Source organism: Oncorhynchus tshawytscha, linkage group LG21 (assembly GCF_018296145.1).
Source record: "Oncorhynchus tshawytscha isolate Ot180627B linkage group LG21, Otsh_v2.0, whole genome shotgun sequence".
Classification (NCBI taxonomy): domain Eukaryota; kingdom Metazoa; phylum Chordata; class Actinopteri; order Salmoniformes; family Salmonidae; genus Oncorhynchus; species Oncorhynchus tshawytscha.
Genome location: NC_056449.1, coordinates 6,427,250 through 6,448,152, shown reverse-complemented (window position 1 = coordinate 6,448,152; position 20,903 = coordinate 6,427,250). Strand labels below are relative to the sequence as shown.

Here is a 20,903-nt window from a genome sequence, read left to right as displayed (position 1 = left end):
AGAACAAAAAACAGACATGAAAAGCTGCCAACCGACAGCCCCTTGGGGTCCTTGTTTAGTGTGGCCCTTCTGTTTCCCTGGCTTCATCCTTTATTCTCATCTTCATCATCATCCTCACATCTCCCAGAGCCTAAAAATAGAAGCAGATCAATATGGAGAAGTGAGGCTGCTCGCCGCATCGGCGATCTAACAGCAAGCAACATCTCACGTTGGCGTACAGCCTCAGCTGGGTGTCCGGTTACAATATAAAGCTCTCTGAGCACTTGGAATAGCACTATGTAAATCCTATCCATCATTATCAAGGCAGCATCTCAGTCACAAGTTACCACTGCTGCTGTGGTACCCAGGCTTTGTTCCATTCTGAAAAAACAGCTCCCTTCCTTACAAAGGGAACTTCAAAGGGTGGGTAGTGGACACTAGGGGCGCATTCCCTAGAATGTTGGTAATGGATACATATATTTAACTACCCCGTCACTGTCCGCTCTAACACAAACCCTGGTTGGTTGCTATGGTTACCGGCGGTTCCCTTCTTCCTGTGCGTCTCTCCTTATCATCACTTTGTCAAGGCAACAATGGATGGAGCTTGTTTCTTTAGAGGCGCGTTACCTAGAGGAGGTCAGTACTGGTAGATCAGTACAGTAAATACTGTAACTCACTTTATATATTTACAGTACCAGTCAGAATAGTGAAGACATCAAAACTATGACATAGCACATATGGATTCATGTAGTAACCAAAAACATGTTAAACAAATCCAAATATATTTTATATTTGAGATTCTTCAAAGTATCCACCCTTTGCCCTGATGAAAGGTTTGCACACTCTTGGCATTCTCTCAACCAGCCAATCAGTTGTATTGTGACAAGGTAGGAGTGGTATACAGAAGATAGCTCTATTTGGTAAAAGATCAAGTCCATATTATGGGAAGAACAGCTCAAATAAGCAAAGAGAAATGACAGTCCATCATTACTTTAAGACATGAAGTTTCCTCCAAGTGCAGTCGCAAAACCATCAAGCGCTATGATGAAACTGGCTCGCACAAGGACTGCCACAGGAAAGGAAGACCCAGAGTTATCTCTGCTGCTGAGGATAAGTTCATTAGGGTTAACTGCACCTCAGAAATTGCAGCCCAAATAAATGCTTCAGAGTTCAAGTAACAGACACATCTCAACATCAACTATTCAGAGGAGACTGCGTGAATCAGGCCTTCATGGTCAAATTGCTGCAAAGAACCCACTACTAAAGGACACCAATAAGAAGAAGAGACTTGCTTGGGCCAAGAAACATTGGAAATAGACATTAGACTGTTGGAAATATGTCTAAATTTGAGATTTGTGATTCCAACCGCTATGTTTCTGTGAGAAGCAGAGTAGGTGAACGGATGAACTCCGCATGTGTGGTTCCCACCGTGAAGCATGGAGGAGGAGGTGTGATGGTGCTTTGCTGGTGATACTGTCAGTTATTTATTTGGAATTCAAGGCACCAGCATGGCTACCACAGCATTCTTCAGGGATATGCCATCCCGTCTGGTTTGCGCTTAGTGGGACTATCATTTTTCCCCGAACAGGACAATGACCTCCCGAATGGCGCAGTGGTCTAAGGCACTGCATCTCAGTGCTAGACCCTACAGACCCTGGTTTTATTCCGGGCTGCATCATAGTCCCATAGGGCGGTGCACAATTGGCCCAGTGTTGTCCGGGTTAGCGGAGGGTTTGGCCGGGGTAGGTAGTCATTGTAAAGTAAGAATTTGTTCTGAACTGACTTGCCTAGTTAAATAAAGGTAAAACACACCTTCAGGCTGGGTAGTTTGATCAATAAGCAGAGTGGTGGTACTGTATCTGATGACCTGGCCTCCACAATCACCTGACACCTTTTTGGTTACTACATTATTTCATATGTGTTATTTCATAGTTTTGATCTATTCACTATTATTATTATGTAGAAAATAGTAAAAATAAAGAAAAACCCTTGTATGAGTAAGTGTCCCCAAACTTTTGACTGGTACTGTATACATAAACAAAAAGGTAATGTTTCTGTTATCATAGTCTGATCTTTTTCTTCACCTCCAGTCCTCCCTGACCACTGAACTTAATGAACTGTATAATAGATGACATCAATACGGTGATTGCCTAACATGAGGCTTGATCCTGTCCTATCATCTTAAATCAGTCACCACCCGACAGGGATAAGGAAAGGATGAGACTCTCTTACCCTTCTATGAGCTCTTTTGTCTGGCCTTAAACACGACTGTGATCTCTACCATGAGCCATTAACTTGATGCCAACTCCAGCACTGCTGTCCCGCAAATAACACCCTGATGGAGATTAGCACAATGAAAGGGATTGGCCTCATAAGAAGCTAATTATTCTAAACCTCGGGCTTGAGATTATTACCCAATACATGGAAAAATGTGTATGTGGGTGTGTTTAAGTTTGAATGGAAAGTGCCACAGCAGGAAATACCCTCATCCCCTCCAACTAGATTGCACTAATCTAGTAATAAGGTTTCATTTATAACTACCTCAATAGAACTGTTAAGAAATGAATCGCCCTATCTTCCCTATCATTACTTCTTTCTGACTCTCTTTTTCCATCTCTCTCATTCGCCCACATTCATTCATCCACATTTGGTGTGGCAGTGTAGCCTAGTGGTTAGAGCGTTGGACTAGTAACTGAAAGGTTGCAAGATCGAATCCCTGAGCTGACAAGGTACAAATCTGTAGTTCTGCCCCTGAACAAGGCACTGTTCCTAGGCCATCATTGAAAATAAGAATTTGTTCTTAACTGTGTGAAAAAGTAATAGTTCCATGGTGAGGGTGGGGAGCTAAGAGTCCAGGCTCTCCCTGGAGGCCCTGAGAACCTGGAGCTCAAACTCAAAACACTCCTTACGCTCCTACAGATGGCAAGAGAGAGGAGGAAAGTGAGAGAAAAAAAAGAGAGAGGCCAACTTTAAAAAAATGAATATGAACACTGCCTGCTGAGCATAAGGATTCTACAATGGGAGACAGTAACACTTTAATTCACTGTTGTTTGAGTGGTGAGGAGTCATGGGAAAGCTGGTCCTTGACCTGAGCATAACCCCAGCTGCAGGTTGTTTAGCTCCGCCCTCAGCTGATCTTGGCTCCGCCTCTCCTGGGCCAGAAACACTCCCAAGAGCTGCAACTCAAAGTCCCTCACTGAGAGAGAGGTGCAGGAATAAAGACAGTGTTTCAGTGTGGTTGTTAGAACGGAGTGGCTGCAGATCCAACTTTCCTGGACCCCTCTTTCCAACACTAAAGTTCCTGAAGCTTCAAATCAAATTGTATTTGTCACATCAGCCGAATACAACAGTGAAATGCTTATTTACAAGCTCCTAACCAACAATGCAGTTAAAAAATATATATATAATAATAAAAAATAAGAATAAGAAATAAAAGTAACAAGTAATTAAAGAGCAGCAGTAAAATAACAAAAGCAAGACTATATACAGATGGGTACCTGTGCAGGGGCACCGGTTAATCAAGGTAATTGAGGTAATATGTACATGTAGGTAGAGTTATTAAAGTGACTATGCATAGATAATAACAGAGAGTAGCAGCGGGGTAAAAGAGGGGATGGGGGTGGGGGGTGGGCAATGCAAATAGTCTGGGTAGCCATTTGATTAGATGTTCAGGAGTCTTATGGCTTGGTGGTAGAAGCTGTTTAGAAGCCTCTTGGACCTAGACTTGATGCTCCGGTACCGCTTGCTGTGCTGTAGCAGAGAGAACAGTCTACTCCAGGGTGGCTCGAGTCTTTGACAATTTTTTAGGGCCTTCCTCTAACACCGCCTGGTATAGAAGTCCTGGATGGCAGGAAGCTTTGCCCCAGTGATGTAATGGGCCGTACGCACTACCCTCTGTAGTGCCTTGCGGTCGGAGGCCGAACAGTTGCCATACCAGGCAGTGATGCTCTCGATGGTGAAGCTGTAGAACCTTTTGAGGATCTGAGGACCCATGCCAAATCTTTTTAGTCTCCTGAGGGGGAGTAGGTTTTGTCGAGCCCTCTTCACGACTTCTGTGCATGTGCGGGATCCTCTAATGGTCGCACAGTCTTGTAGAGATCAGGCTAGTCTGACATAAATGGTATTTGTTTAATAAAGTTATATCAAAGCTGAATCAATGTCTGCAAGATCACGTATTGATTCCATGTAACATAACCAAACATAATAGCATAGTATAAGGTTACTGTAAGACAGAAAACAATCAAATTTCTTAAGAACTTCAGGTTGTTTGTGCAAATGGTCACATTTTTGGCAAAAACTCAATAGCCTGCGCCACTAGGCAAAATATGTGCTGTGATAGAAACTAAACACAGGTAGACTATGCGACAGATTGTTTCCACCAACTGCTCTAAAGTTCGCTCACTGTCCATAATTCAAAACAACACTGTATAACTCAAGAAGATCTAAATTTAGGTAAGAAAACATGCGCAGAACGTGATTCGGGTCTTCAGCTCTGGGGAAAACAGATCCAGGCAGACGAGACGGGGAGGTTAGCTATAGATCCGCAGCTTCAGCCATTTTAGAAATTGGCTTTGTCCAAGTCATGAATGTGGTCATGGCAAATAGTGGTCAGTGCTGGTCAGTATGTGTCTGAGCAGCAGCTCCTGCAGCACACTGATGTCCAGCGAGGACAGACCCAACGTACGAGCCAACTCTGCCTCCTCTTCCTCACCCACAGGGCTTCTCTCCATCCCTGGAGCCTGCTGCCGGCTGCCTCTGTCCTTCTCAAACTCCTCTGAGCAGAAACACACACAAAGCTTTCAAAAAAACATAGAACACAATAAGCATTCTCAACAGCACTTTGAAAAGAGAACACAACTGACTTGAACCCTATACAGCCACTTACTGGTGAAACACTGCTATTGCATCAGCTTACAACAAAAAAAACACTTGCAGAGAACGATATTGCATATTGCACAGGAACATATGTACACACACATGCAGACATGTACACACATACAGACCTGTGAGGGCCTCCCAAGAGCCTCCCAAGAGTCCTCCTGACAACAACAACCACCAACAGCAATCATCTTAGAGCACATCTAATTACATAACTACTACACCCTAGACACTATGTAACACACTACACGGGCATTGCACACACACACACACACACACACACACACACACACACACACACACACACACACACACATATATAATAGAGCTCTTCGCAATGAGAGTAACATCTCCTCTCCCAATAAACAAGTGTGTTTATGTGTGGATGTGTGTGTGTGCATCTCTCACCCTGTTGTTGGAACTCTGGGGACAGTTAACTCTCTCGGAGGTTGCCTCTTCTTTCCCTTTGGCCAGCCACCTTTACGTTTCTATGGCAAAAAACAACATCCATAAAAAAAACATTGTTGCAGTAGTCCTGAACTTCCTGACAGGCCACCCCCAGGTGGTGAAGGTAGGAAACAACACCTCCACTTCGCTGATCCTCAACACAGGGGCCCCCACAAGGGTGCGTGCTCAGCCCCCTCCTGTACTCCCTGTTCACCCATGACTGCATTGCCATGCACGCCTCCAAATCAATCACGACACAACAGTAGTAGGCCTGATTACCAACAATGACGAGACAGCCTACAGACAGGAAATGAGAGCCCTGGGAGTGTGGTGCCAGGAAAATAACCTCTCACTCAATGTAGACAAAACAAAGGATCACATCGTGGAGGGAGCACGCCCCTACGGGACTGCGGTGGAGCAGTTGGAAAGCTTCAAGTTCCTCGCCGTACACATCACTGACGATCTGAAATGGTCCACCCACACAGACAGTATGATGAAGACGGTGCAACAGCACCTCTTCAACCTCAGGATCCTGAGGAAATTTGGCTTGGCACCTAAAACCCTCACACACTTTTACAGATGCACAACTGAGAGCATTCTGTCGGGCTGTATCACTGCCTGGTACGGCAACTGCACCGGCAGCAACCGTAGGGCTCTCCAGAGGGTGGTGCGGTCTACCCAACGCATCATTGGGGGCAAACTACCTGCCCTCCAGGACACCTACAGCACCCGATATCACAGGAAGATCATCAAGGACAACAACCACCCAAGCCACTACCTGTTCACCCCACTATCATCCAGAAGGCGAGGTCAGTATAGGTGCATCAAAGCTGGGCTCGAGAGACTGAAAAACAGCTTCTATCTCAAGGCCATCAGACTGTTAAATAGCCATCACTAGGCGGCTTCCACCCGGTTATGTATCCCTGCACCTTTGAGGCTGCTGCCCCATATACATAGACTTGAATTGTTGTTTGTATTGTTGTGAAGTGTTAGATATTACTGCACTGTTGGAGCTAGAAACACAAGCATTTCGCTACATCTGCAATAACATCTGCTAAACATGTGTATGTGACAAATCAAATTTGACTTGATTTGAATTGCAGCAGCTTTTGTGAGTATGATTTGCCTGTGTGAATGGAGAAGAGTGTTATTGCTTTCTCTCCACCTTTGGCTCAATCTGTGTATGAGACTCCAGTGGTTCCTGGTCCTCCTCCAGTAGCAGACAGGGGGCAGGGGCACCCTCGGGCCCTGGGGAGGGAGGGGAGACAGGGGAGCTCCACACTGGCATGTAGGGATGACATGTCATTCTCCAGCAGAAGGGGTTGTGGATGTGCTGTTGTGAATATGCAGATGAACAGTTTATGTAGTTCTGTACTTGAGCTGTTGTCTATTGATGTTCTGTATTATGTCATGTTTCATGTGGACCCCAGGAAGAGTACCTGCTGCTTTTGCAACAGTTAATGGGGATCCTAATAAAATACAAAATACACAAAATATTATTCTCATCATCATTGTCATCAATATGATGTGACACAGGTTGCTCTTACCATCTGACTGCAGTTCAATCCCTGCCTCTGAGGTGAACTGACCCAGGTAGGACACGCATACAATTCTGAGAAGCAAAATAAAATAACATGCGGTGCATTAAACGGTTCTGAGAACTGACACAACTAAGCTCCGTATGCTGACTGTTAACACGTGAATAAATCATCTGCAAAATGAAATAACAACACTCGAATGCCTTACGCTGTTTTAAAACGTGCATTGCAGTAACGTATTATTATTCTTTTTAAAGTTGGCACTCACTCCCCGACCCACCTCTACTGACTGTCCACATTCTGGAAGGACAAGGTGACAGGTGCCCCATTGATGAAGGCGACACGTGGGAGGTGTTCCCGGAATCACCTGCGAGGCAAGCGCCAGGTGCAATGTCGCGGCGGCCGAGGTGGGCACCGGGACGAAAGCGAACCCGTGGTAGACGATACGAGACACCTCGGTGATTGTCGCCGGGCTCAGCATCAGCTCAAGGCTCGGACATTGGCAATTCCCTGCGAACAAGGAGACAGCCACATGAGGAAGTAGCCAGGAAGAGCAATCGAGCATGAAGCTATGTAAACTTCAGTGGAATGTTTACATAGGGAGAATCTCTAGACATGTTTTTACAGCGTAATTCTTATGGCATGGTGTGACTAACGCATTTACATTTTATGCGTGCATGAACGTATGATGTATAGTTCTTATCGATGCATGTAGGCTATGGCACATAAATCATGTCATGAAAATATATAAAGACGTCATCCTATCAACCTATTCTTTGCGCGACAACATTTCGAGGGTGTACTAGTGATGCCTGAAAGAGAAAGCTAGGGAAATGTCGATTTCCTGTATCAGTAGCCAATCATATTAAAAGAAGATGAAGGCGTCACAAAAAAACGTCCAATCATAACACATAAAGTGGGCGTTTATTATGACAGCTGGAAGAGTTCTCTCCTCGCTGTAAGTGGAGTTTGATCACAGATGCGCTTGTGGCACCGAACTGTAAAAAGTGAAAGGGATGAATGAGAGGAGACCCTGAACAACTTCATCGGGGACATTTCTAGTAGCTTCTTGTCGACTAGATGAAACACAGATCGAGTCTTTGACTGCGAAGGTGAGAGAATGACGCTGACATGTTTGTTTTGGACATGCTGTATTGTCCGTAGGAAGAACTGCCAGTTGACTGTCACAATTTAGCATTGATTAAAGAATAGCTAGTCATTTTTACAGCGACAGGCGCGTGTTTCGCATTATATTTTAAACTGGTCACCAACTTTTTTTAAATTTTAAATGTTGTCTAAAACAATGAGTCACCTGACTGAGTCCATTTGCTTATTATACTTTCCACCGGTCAAATCAAAGTCATTGGCTTGGGGAAATCCCCTGCATTGCAGCAGAACACGTGATGGTGCCTCCATCTCTTGCATGCCAACCTGTCACCCTGTTCATAATAGTGGTAGTAGCTTCTTATTTTGGTGCCTAAAATCGAATTGGCTTAGGCTCTTCATTTGTTAGTTCTGGATAAAAGAACTTGGACCATATTTGGGGGGGGGGAGAGAATCATGAAAAACACTGAAAGTGACACAGCGGCATGTTGTTTGGTCGAGAGACACTTTTTAACACTTTGTCCAGAAGGGAAGCTATGGGCTCCCTTTGGCAGTGACAGTTGAGTGATTGGAGCAGAAGAGGATTGTGCCATGCAGCTGTTGCGTCCTCCTCACTCTCTCTGCCCCCTGGCCGTACTCTGCTGTAGCTGTGTGAACAGACAAGTGCTTCCACGCAGCTGGTGCGACCCTCATGCACAGGCTATTGCTTCCATGATTGAGTACTGGCATGATTTTTTAAATATTTTTTTTAATGATTCTGAAAAGCTCTGTCTTATAAAGGTTCAAACTAATTTAGCCAGACAGCGGCAAATTGTTTTATCTTCCTCTGTTTTTCAGGCATGGAACCATCACTCGCCAACACCCCAACCACCCCGAAACCTGCCCCTTCCTCTCCGCCACCCTCCTCTCTTTCCCCACCTACCCCTAAATCTACCCCGGACACTAGACCCACTGTGCCCCTGCCTAAATCGCCCCCGACCTCTCCAGTCTCACCTTCCAGACCTTTTTGTCCTGCCCCCCCTCTCTCTCCCCCTGCGTCTTCCCTCTCCATCCCTCCTGCCTCCCCCCTGCGGCAGCCAGTCAGACCTGTCTCCCAGGCGGGACGATCCCAGCTCAATGCAGCCAGCAGGGCTCCGGATGAGAGGAGGGGGGCTGGTGCTGCTGGTGTTACCCCTGGCATGCACCCTACTACCCCTGTACGACAGGCTTCAATAGCTGAGCCAGGTGAGTACAGTCAAAGACACACACACACACACATTGACCACAGAGCTCTGGACCCCTGCTAAGGGCTTTGTAACACAACCCAACACAATCACTCCAACCCTAAAACTAAGTGCAATCAAGGACATCCCCCTTCGTGCACAAAAGTTCACACAACAATAAAAAAACATACCACATCCCTAATCTAACCCCTTTGCTTTGTCTGTTTGCCTATTATGGCTTTTGGGGTAGGGCACACGGCTCTAATGGTGACTCTGTATTTCACTTCCTGCCTCATCCTCTCCGCCCCACCCTTACCCACCAATCAGAGCCTCTCCCTCTGTGGAACGTGCCACAATCTCCATGACAATAGCAGACGTTGACCAGATCATGTAAAGTAGTCAGTCCGGTTGCTGTGTAAGGCAGAAAAACATCTCTCCTACCCCTATCCTCCTATCCATCTACTTCTCTCCAAGCTATTCTGGTACTACTGGGAAAAGCCTGAATGGAAAGCCAATTCCTTTCTCAATGCTTGGTATGGCTGATTCAGGTGTACTGTATCTCTGATACAACACATAAGGTACAGAATTTACCAAGCAGAGTAGACCAAGTTTCACATTTTTATGTCACACGCACAAGTACAGTGAAATTACTTTCTTGCAAGCGCTAAACCCAACAGTGCAGTTACCAATATCAATGTAATATTACAAATAACATGGAAGTAGAACAAAAACACACAATAAATAAAAGGTAAGAAGAATACGAGAAAGTAAGAAGCGATTTACAGGGTCCGTTCCAATAATCAAATCAATCAAATGTATTTATAAAGCCCTTCTTACATCAGCTGATGTCACAAAGTGCTGTACAGAAACCCAGCATGAATCCCCAAACAGCAAGCAATGCAGGTGTAGAAGCACGGTGGCTAGGAAAGAATCCCTAGAAAGGCCAGAACCTTGGAAGAAACCTAGAGATGAACCAGGCTATGTGGGGTGGCCAGTCCTCTTCTGGAAGTGCCAGGTGGAGATTATAACAGAACATGGCCAAGCTGTTCAAATGTTCATAGATGACCAGCAGGGTCAAATAATAATAATCACAGTGGTTGTTGAGGGTGCAACAGGTCAGCACCTCAGGAGTAAATGTCAGTTAGCTTTTCATAGCCGATCATTCAGAGTATCTCTACCGCTCCTGCTGTCTGTAGAAGGTTGAAAACCGCAGGTCTGGGACAGGTAGCACGTCCGGTGAACAGGTCAGGGTTCCATAGCCGCAGGCAGAACAGTTGAAACTGGAGCAGCAGCACGGCCAGGTGGACTGGGGACAGCAAGGAGTCATCAGGCCAGGTAGTCCTGAGACATGGTCCTAGGGCTCAGGTCCTCCTCCTCCGAGAGAGAATTGGAGAGAACATACTTACATTCACGCAGGACACCGGATAAGACCCCCCGACGTATAACCTACTGCAGCATAAATACTGGAGGCTGAGAAGGGAGGGGTCGGGAGACACTGGCCCTGTCCGACGATACCCCCGGACAGGGCCAAACGGGCAGGATATAACCCCACCTACTTTGCCAAAGCACAGCCCCCACACCACTAGAGGGACAAATGTTTTTTTGTTTTTAGGGGTGCGACTGCATCTAGGGTATTGCGCAAGGTTAAATTGAGTTCCTCAGTTAGGTATACCGTATTTACAATGTGCAGGGATACTGGAGTGATAGAGGTAGATATGTACAGGGATAAGGTGACTAGGCATCAGGATATATGATAAACAGAGTAGCAGCAGCATAAATGAAGATTGTATGTGTATGCAGATTCAGTATAAATGTGTGTGCATGCAATGTGTTTGTTGGAGCGTGAGTGTGTAGATTCATGGGGGTAAGGTGTCGCTGTTGACTGAGCTAAATAAAGTGTTGTTTTTTTTAGGGTTGAGGCACAGGGCTGGGCTATGTCCACCATGCTGGCAGGAATCACTGGCATGCGAGGAAAGACACGGGATACGTAAAGCATCAGCATAGCACATACGGACGGTTCCCCCTGCTCCTTTAGTGACACTCGACCAATTACAAATGACAGAGAGGGTTATTACATAGGTATTACAGATGTACAGATACAGTATACCACTTATAGCTTTATTTACAGATAGTGGTCCTCATGGGTAGAGGGACCGGTGGGTGGGGGTCAGGAAGAATGACTGTTGGTCTGTGTGCTGAAGTGGTCCCTCTGTTTGGGGGGGGGGACATGGACAGTTGTTGTGAGAGGTTACCACCTGTCTACAGGATGTTCATAATGAATAACACTACAGTTCATTAGGTGTATGCTTGTTCCCAAATGCTATGCGGCACATGTTTCTGTGTGTATCAATGCTGCCAGTCACCATGTAATATCCCCTTTGGCAGTAACCTTTCTAAGAAATGAATACATCAATCAGATGACTGTTTTCTCTACGTAGAGGAGCCAGAGGAGGAGCTGAGTGTGGAGGAGCTGGAGGAGAGCGCCAAGTCTGGAGACGCCAAAGCCCAGTCTAGGGTGAGTACTAACCCCTCTTAGCCATCTCCCATGGTCGACCCTGGTTTGACCACCATAGCAAACTTAAAGTCCTACCATAGAATCAAATATTAGAACTCAGAATTGAATAAGATCTGAGTCCTATATATGAGCTACAATGGGTCTTCATGCGTCTGACAAGAATGAGCACATATTTGACATGATATGCTGTATCTGTGTGTAGGTGGGCCGTTACTACTTGGCCCTGGCCGAGGAGAGAGATGAGGAGCTGAACAACTGTACAGCGGTGAGCTGGCTGGTAGAGGCCACCAAACAGGGTCGTAAGGATGCCGTCAAGATGCTACAGCACTGCCTATCAACTAGGAAAGGTGAGGGGGTGCGGCCTTATCCACTAAACAGGAAGTATATACAGTTGAAGTGGAAGTTTACATCCACTTAGGTTGGAGTCATTAAAACTCGTTTTTCATCCACTCCACACATTTCTTGTTAACAAACTATAGTTTTGGCAAGTCGTTTAGGACGTCTACTTTGTGCATGACACAAGTCATTTTTCCAAAAACTGTTTACAGACAGATTATTTCACTTATAATTCACTGTTTCACAATTCCAGTGGGTCAGAATTTTACATACACTAAGTTGACTGTGCCTTTAAACAGTTTGGAAAAAACAGTCAAACGAGTCCTATATCGACATAACCTGAACGGCCGCTCAGCAAGGAAGAAGCCACTGCTCCAAAACCACCATAAAAAAGCCAGACTACGGTTTGCAACTGCACATGGGGACAAAGATCGTGCTTTTTGGAGAAATGTCCTCTGGTCTGATGAAACAAAAATAGAACTGTTTGGCCATAATGACCATCGTTATGTTTGGAGGAAAAAGGGGGAGGCTTGCAAGCCGAAGAACACCATCCCAACTGTGAAGCACGGGGGTGGCAGCATCATGTTGTGGGGGTGCTTTGCTGCAGGAGTGACTGGTGCACTTCACAAAAGAGATGGCATCATGAGGGAGGAAAATTATGTGGATATATTGAAGCAACATCTCAAGACAGTCAGGAAGTTAAAGCTTGGTTGCAAATGGGTCTACCAAATGGACAATGACCCCAAGCATACTTCCAGTTGTGGAAAAATGGCTTAAGGACAACAAATTCAAGGTATTGGATTGGCCATCACAGCTCTGACCTCAATCCCATAGACAATTTGTGGGCAGAACTGAAAAAGTGTGTACGAGCAAGGAGGCCTACAAAACTGACTCAGTTACACCAGCTCTGTCAGGAGGAATGGGCCAAAATTCACCCAATTTATTGTGGGAAGCTTGTGGAAGGCTACCCAAAACGTTTGACCCAAGTTGAACAATTTTAAAGGCAATGCTAGCAAATACTAATTGAGTGCATGTAAACTTCTGACCCACTGGGAATGTGATGAAAGAAATAAAAGCTGATATAAATCATTCTCTGACATTTCACATTCTTAAAATAGAGTGGTGATCCTAACTGACCTAAAACAGGGAGTTTTTACTGGGATTAAATGTCAGGAATTGTGAAAAACTGAGTTTAAATGTATTTTGCTAAGGTGTATGTAAACATCTGACTTCAACTGTGTGTATATATGGAGAGATCCAGAGCAATTCAATAGAATCTTCTTTGAATTGGGACTGAAAAAGTACAGCGTGCAGTTAAATGGAGTATGCCGTTAAATGATATGCACTTATCAGGAGTCAACTGTCGTTGGGATTGTGGAACCAGTTGAACTGATTGGTTGTCTCAGTGCATGGTGTTCAGTAAGATGCGTCAAGGTTGTGTTTTGTCATCAGGCATCACGTCGGAGAACTTTGAGGAGGTGAAGAAGCTGTGTACTGAGACGAGGTTTGAGAGAGGAGTGAGGAGGGCTGCCCTGGTCATGTATTGGAAGCTCAACCCAGAGAAGAAGAGAAGGGTGGCGGTGTCTGAGCTGCTGGAGAACGTGGAACATGTCAACACAGAACCAGGTACCCCCCCCCACACACCCCACACACACACACACACACACACACACTCTCATACATTACATATATGGCCACACAACAGTCACACAATAATGTAGTATTATGTGTTCATGAACACCGACGAGACCTGAGAGGCCTAGATGTTATTTAGCTAGTTTCTAAACTGTTTGTTCCTCTGTAATTCTTCCACCCCAAGGTGACGCTGCCTCCCAGAGCCCCATATCCAGCTCCACGCAGAAACAGAGGAGAGTTCTGGAAAGTCTCGTCACCAGCAAAGGTCAGTGTATGTTTATGTCAAATGGAAAAGGCATTGTAATGGTGAGTTAAGACTACCTCCCTCTTTCTCTGTGTCTCTTCAGTCAGTTGCTACGACGTGGGTCTGGATGACTTTGTAGATATCACTAAGAAGTACGCTCAGGGCATCCCACCTAGTCCCACTATGGCTGGGGCCGGAGGTGACGATGACGATGATGACGAAGTTGTGAAGAACCCAGATGACTTGCCCCTTCATCAGAAGGTCTCAACTTTTTTTTTCTCTCTCTGGGAATGCATGTGTTCATGACATCTTCACACATATTCACAATTTTATATTTGTTATCTTGCTCATGGATTTTCTCTCACTCTCTCAAATTGCTTTATTGGCATGACAAACATTGAGTAAATATTTCCAAACCATCAATGTTACAACTGCATTTAGTCATACACACATATACAATGGCCAGTTTATTAGGTACACCCATCTAGTACCGGTTCGCACCCCCCTTTTTCCTCCAGAACAGCCTGAATTCTTCAGGGCATGGATTATACAAGGTGTCGGTATCAAGGGACCTAAACGTATGCCAGGAAAAAATTCCCCACACCATTACACCACCGCCACCAGCCTGTACCGTTGACACCAGGCAGGATGGGGCCATGGACTCATGCTGCTTACGCCAAATCCTGACTCTGCCATCAGCATGACGCAACAGGAATCAGGATTCATTGGACCACGCAATGTTTCTCCACTCCGCAATTGTCCAGTGTTGGTGATCGCGTGCCCACTTGAGCCGATTGATCTTGTTTCTAGCTGATTGGAGTGGAGCCCAGTGTTGCAAATAGCCCATCCATGATAAGGATCACGTTATCTGCCTGTTTGTGGACCACCTGTTAGCGTGCGCGATTCTTACCATTCTCCTTCCATCCCTCTCATCAACGAGCTGTTTTCCCCGCTGACTGGATGTTTTTTGTTTGTTGCACCATTCTCTGTAAACCCTCGACACGGTTGTGAGTGCTAAAGCCCAAGAGGCCGGCCGTTTCTGAGATACTGGAACTGGCGCGCCTGGCACCGACGCTCATACCGCGCTCAAAGTCACTTAGTTGTTTTGCCCATTCTAACGTTCAATCGAACAGTAACTGAGTTCCTCGACGTCTGCCTTTTTATATAGTGAGTCACATGGCCCGTGGCTCACTATCTGTAGGAGCGAACCGGGTGGTGTACCTAATAAACTGTCCACTGAGTGTGCATTGGAATAATGTGTAATCTCTCTCGCACCCTCCTCTCCTTCCCTCTCTAGGTGTTGAAGTTTCCCTTACACGCCCTGTTGGAGATCAAGGAGCACCTGATAGACTGGGCATCCCGGGCGGGCATGCAGTGGCTCAGCGCCCTCATCCCCACTCACCACGTCAATGCCCTCATCTTCTTCTTCATCATCAGCAACCTCACCATCGACTTCTTCATCTTCCTCATCCCCCTACTCGTCTTCTACCTCTCCTTCTTCTCCATGGTCATCTGCACACTGCGCGTCTTCCAGGTAGGATTCACTTCACACACTTCACAGAGGAACTGAAAGAGGATAACCTATGTAATTACATTATCCTGTAATAAACTAGCAAGAACACTCATTTAGGGAGTGCTTACCACCTAACATTTGGTATTTTCTTGGAAAACCGACTGGAAATGGTTAGTACTATGTAACTACAGTTACTATGTTAAAGTTATTCCATGACAGTTAGCTATAAAATAATGTCTGTTCAGTATGTGAGCTGTTGGTGTTCTTCCAGAACTCCAAGGCGTGGGAGAACTTCCGGGCACTGACAGACCTGCTGTCTCGCTTCGAGCCGGGCCTGGATCTGGAGCAAGCTGAGACTAATTTTGTCTGGACCCACCTGGAGCCCTACCTCTACTTCCTGCTGTCGGTGGTCTTCGTGGTCTTCTCCTTCCCCGTGGCTGACAAGACCTGGATCCCCTGCTCCGAACTGGCCACCGTGGCTCTGTTCTTCACCGTCACCTCATTCCTCAGCCTCCATGCCTCCGCTGAGCTCTTCGCCCGCCGCGCCCTGCTCACAGAGGTGTTATCGGGGGTCTGTGCCCTGACACAGCTGTTACCGGAGAGCGCCTGGTTCCTGCGGGTGTTAGGCACAACGTTTGTGACGGTGCCGCTAGGGGAGATGGTGGCTCTGAACGTGGGCGTGCCCTGTCTTCTCTACGGGCACCTGTTCTACCTGCTGTTCCGCATGGCCCAGCTGAGGGGCTTCAGGGGCACCTACCTCTGCCTCGTACCCTACATGGTCTGCTTCGTCTGGTGTGAGTTGTGCCTGGTCCTGCTCCACTCCTCCTCCACCATCGGTCTGATTCGGACCTGTGTGGGCTACCTCCTCTTCCTGTTCGCCCTGCCTGTTCTCACCTTGGGCTTGGCGGCCATGTTGCTCTTCCAGGTCCTCCAGTGGTTCATGGCTCTGGAGATCACCAAGATGCTGGTGACTCTGACCGTGTGCGCGGTCCCGGTGGTGTTGCGGTTGTGGACGCGGTTCAGCCTGAACCCGCTGGTGGTGGCGAGGTCTCTGTCGCGGAGCAGCATAGTCAAGCTCATCCTGGTGTGGTTGAGTGCTGTGGTGCTGTTCTGCTGGATGTACGTCTACCGCTCCGAGGGCATGAAGGTAATCACACTAACTAGTTACGCTACATTATGCCAAAAGCTCTAATTAACACAAAATACAGGTAGGAACCTAATAGAAAATAACCGAATGACAGAACAAGCTCAAATTGCAGTCAGCAGAGTACTATTTACAGTATTCAAATGTAACTAAATAAGGGATTCCCTAAATGTATGATAAGTGTTCAATACATGAACTGTATAATAAATGTAAGTTTAACCAAGTGTCTTGAACAGGTGTATAACTCCACCCTCACGTGGCCAGAGTACAGTAACCTGTGTGGGCCGAAAGCCTGGAAGGAATACAATATGGCCCAAACCCAGATCCTGTGTTCTCACCTGGAGGGCCACCGGGTCACCTGGACAGGGCGCTTCAAATATGTCCGCGTCACCAACATTGAGAACGGAGTCCAGTCTGTCATTGGCCTACTCCCTGTGTTTGTAGGGGACTGGATGAGATGTCTCTACGGTGAGGCCTATCCACTCTGTGACAACACCACCGACCCCTCCACTCCCACTGCCCCTCCCCAGCCCCTACCTGCACCCCAGCCCCCTCCAGAAGACCCCTTATGCAAACTGAAAAAGCTGGCGAAGCACGAGTGCCACGTGAAGCGCTTCGACCGCTACAAGTTCGAGGTGACCTTGGGCATGCCCCTGGAGAGGAAGAGTAAGAACGGGACCATTATAGAGGACGAAGACGCCACCAAGGACATCGTCCTGAGGGCCAGTAATGAGTTTGGCCCCATGTTGCTGCACCTGAGCGCTGGGAGCCTGGTAGAGTTCAGTACGGTTCTGGAGGGACGCCTGGGCTCTAAGTGGCCTGTGTTTGAGCTGAAGGCCATTCACTGTCTGACGTGTGCAGACGCCCGCGTGCCCAGCGGCAGGCAGTATAAGATAGAACATGACTGGAGGCGCTCGGCCCAGGGGGCTCTGCAGTTTGGGTTCGACTTCTTCTTTAACCCCTTCCTCACTGCACAGCTGGAGCAGGACGCTGAAACACTGGTGAGGGGTAGTGGTGGATGAGTGTGGTGGAAGAGCAATGGATCAATGTAGAGAAGTGAATAAGTGTACACTTTGTGGAGTCAATAAGTGTACACTAGGAGAAGTGATTTCACTAAGGATTGTAAGTAATGCCTTATGTCGACCACTGTTGGGAGTGGCTGAGTGTACACTATGGGGAGGAAGCAAGTACACTAGGAGAACTGAATGTACACACAATAGTTTTGTCAGTAAGACATGCGTCCTGTCTATCTACAGTAAGGGCTCTATTCAATCCGCATCGCGGAAGTTCAGCTTTCCGGCGTGATTGAAATTAAAGGCAATGTCCCGCTGTAGGAGAGACTGCATTCACGGTAAACGCTGCATATGTCGGCTCAATCGGAAATTACCTTTTAAAATTCTATTGCGAAATCTGTAATGATTCAGCGTTGCATATTAAATAGAGCCCAAATCTATGATTCTGCATGATGTTTTCCACTTTACTGTAGCTACAGTACTGGGATAGAACTGCTTGTAGTGCTGTGGCTGTGTGTTCTTTACACCCTACCGTAGTAAAGCCAGCATAGACACATAGCAGTATTGTGTGTGTTGCTAAACAAGGCATAAGTGTCTGTGAGTGTTTTTCATAACTGCTGAGCCAAAGTGTGCGAGGGATAATATAATGGAGAATCTAAACTAAACCACTTAATTACAAAGGAGGGAGACAGTTTACACAGACTTACCACTTTCATACATGCAAACACACACACAAATACACACACGGCCTCAAACTCCTAATTCATAGACAAGTGTTTTTAGTCCGTCAACATTTCAGAGAAGTGTGGGATAATACCAATCAACAATGTGATCACTAAGTTTATTAACATTTTGCATGCTATTCAACCATATAGGTCTACTGTTTGCACCCTCGCATACTGTAGATAAGGGGTCTCCATTTACATTCAGTGGATGGTTGGGGGGGTCGGAGCGTAGTTCTAAATCATTTGTAGACTGTAAATTGACCTCAAGAAGCCCAAACAGGTTTTTGTTCCATTACTTTTGTTCTTTTTACAATTTGAGGCCTTATTTCAGTTTAACTATTTAGTTACTTGTATTCTACAGTTATTGAATTTAAAAAAAAAAATGTTTTATCTTCGAACGTAATTTTCATCACGTCGGAGAAACAAATGGACTTAAACTGTTCCTGTTGTCTCCTTAAATATTATGCTTTTAATCATTGTCTTTTTCATACCTTCCTTATTGTGACGCCACACACCGTTAGTTCACATGTATCAAAGTGCACTTGTATCCAACTTGATCTTTGCTCCTCTTTAACTTGTCTGCCCTGTTGTCCCTCGCCCCCCCTCTACCCCTCCCTCCTTCTCCCTGCTGTGCAGGGGTTTGGACCTGTTCTGATCCCACAGTTCCAGTCTGCAGGCCTCTAATGATGATGTCACTGTTTGTAGGTTGTAATGTCACCACTGTAACCCTCTACGCTACTGTGACTAATAAACCAATCATGGAAATGGAAATCTCTGCTTCCTGAAAGGTTATTGCAATCTCGCTTTCCCTCGCGCGCATGCGCGCACACACAGAGTCCGTATACCTTAATGAGCATGATCTTGTCATTTAGTCTGGATCTTTACACTCTCCAGGGCTATGGACAGCTTGTCCAGCAGAAGAGGTCACACACACACACAGTGCTGATTCTGCGTCATTAGTGTATGTAATGACAGTGTATTAACACTAGGTGGTTCCCCAGGCTACCGCACAGAGATTTGTTTTAGTGATATCATGTAATCCTTAGTGATGTATTTCAAATCTATTGAGCCATACGAAGACTGTTGGATCTACAAAGTACACAGACAGCAGTTAATACTTTAAGCACTATACATGAATGAAAAGCAATTTGGAATAGTGGTCATATTAGAATTGATTTGGCTGCAGTGACAGATGTTTAACAGACACACCACAGCCTAACCCTAACCCATAGGATGCAATTTTGTTGAAATCTTTATTCAGGGGGGATGACATATTAACATATTTATAATTGTTCATTTGACTTTCTCTTGAAAATACGTGAACAAAAAAAAAAAGATGTGAATCAATGCCAGGGCAGCGGGACTTGGAATCAAACACAAGTGATGTTTCCAAAAATATATAAATGCAATTGCTGGAGAGAAGAGTGCAATAATCTCTCTCACATTGTCATGGACAGCATCATCATTACAGATGATTGGCTCTGGGACATACTGATACGAAAACAAACCGATCAGCCCCTTTTTAAAGGTCTAGATAACAACGCTGATAAAACAATCCCAATTCCTCTGGTTCGGTTTCTTTTTCATTTTTGAACGGATTTTTATTTCGGCTTCGTTTCAAATGTACACCGTAAAAACCCGAACACTGTTAAACATGCTTTTTTTGTGTCTTGTAAACACAAACAAAAGGAGCTCGTTGTTGTCTATGGTAACTAGTGCTGTGTAGAGGCAGAGCTCCAGAAGCCTTTTTACAGCCTGTTTATGATTAGAAAGGCAGCCAGTAAATGTATATAAACACATCATTTTTGTTCATCATGCAGCATATTATTTTTTTTGCTTGATTGTTGGACTTTGTTTTTGCTTTATTAATTTGTGTTTCATTGCAAAGTGGCACACGACACCGCCGAGATCCCCAGCAGTGTCCACAATCAACAGAAATGTAAGGAGTAAATGTCACCAAGCTCTGACAGACAGCCTAGTGGAACCCAAGTCCGACTGTGACATGTCACTGTTATACGTATACCAATAACGGTCATTGTCATCACCATCCATATTACCACCATCATTAACGAGAATTTACAAAAATATGTGAATTGGTGATTTTTAACTGTGGAAAAACTATAATAAAACTTGAAACATCCAGCCAACGTTACGCAAACGTTCTGTTTCCACGATAGCCACCACCAGGAACCACAAAGGTTACTGTACAGTCTTAGAAACACTCTTGAACCTAAAATGGTTCTTTGGCTGTTCCCATAGGACAATCCTTTGAATAACCTTTTTTTGGTTCCAGGTATAGCCATTTTGGCTTTCGTGCAGAACCCTTTCCACAGAGGGTTCTACATGGAACCCAAAAGGGTTCTACCTGGAACCAATCCTTTTTTCTAAGAGTGTAGGAGAGGGACTGGGGGGTTGAACTGAGCACAAACGTACAGAAACAGATGGAGAGAAGAGGAGGAGGAAGAAGAGGATGAGGCAGATGAACAGAAAAAGACAGACAACATGTAAAAGCTCCTCCTGCCGAGAGGTCAATCCCTCGGAATGAAAAAACGACCAATAGTGAAACAAACACAATCAGATCAGCCATAATCCAGAGGTCAACACATCCATGATTAAGACGAAGAGAAACC

General features: G+C 45.7%; 1 protein-coding gene across 3 annotated transcripts; it reads left to right on the top strand.

The window, feature by feature from the left end:
* Window positions 1-7,755: 7,755 nt before the first annotated feature.
* LOC112220791 (wolframin-like) lies at window positions 7,756-18,999 on the top strand. 3 transcript variants are annotated; one of them, XM_042302928.1, is made up of 12 exons: window positions 7,756-7,954; window positions 8,473-8,626; window positions 8,784-9,170; window positions 11,587-11,663; window positions 11,866-12,010; window positions 13,452-13,625; window positions 13,819-13,899; window positions 13,982-14,139; window positions 15,176-15,412; window positions 15,663-16,538; window positions 16,772-17,536; window positions 18,910-18,999. In XM_042302928.1, the coding sequence occupies exons 3-12, from the start codon at window positions 8,786-8,788 to the stop codon at window positions 18,955-18,957; spliced, it is 2,946 nt and encodes a 981-aa protein (XP_042158862.1). In that variant the 5' UTR covers window positions 7,756-7,954; window positions 8,473-8,626; window positions 8,784-8,785; the 3' UTR covers window positions 18,958-18,999. The 3 variants fall into 3 exon arrangements, with proteins under 3 accessions (XP_042158862.1, XP_042158861.1, XP_024238462.2); XM_042302927.1 differs by having other exon boundaries at window positions 8,473-8,665; XM_024382694.2 differs by lacking the exon at window positions 8,473-8,626.
* Window positions 19,000-20,903: the final 1,904 nt, after the last annotated feature.

Bases quoted from the DNA above. Each gene is read 5' to 3' on its own strand.
- LOC112220791 (XM_024382694.2), top strand. From the start codon at position 8,786: ATGGAACCATCACTCGCCAACACCCCAACCACCCCGAAACCTGCCCCT. The intron at 16,539-16,771 runs GTAATCACACTA...TGTCTTGAACAG, and splicing joins ACCGCTCCGAGGGCATGAAG to GTGTATAACTCCACCCTCAC. The intron at 17,537-18,909 runs GTGAGGGGTAGT...CCTGCTGTGCAG, and splicing joins AGCAGGACGCTGAAACACTG to GGGTTTGGACCTGTTCTGAT.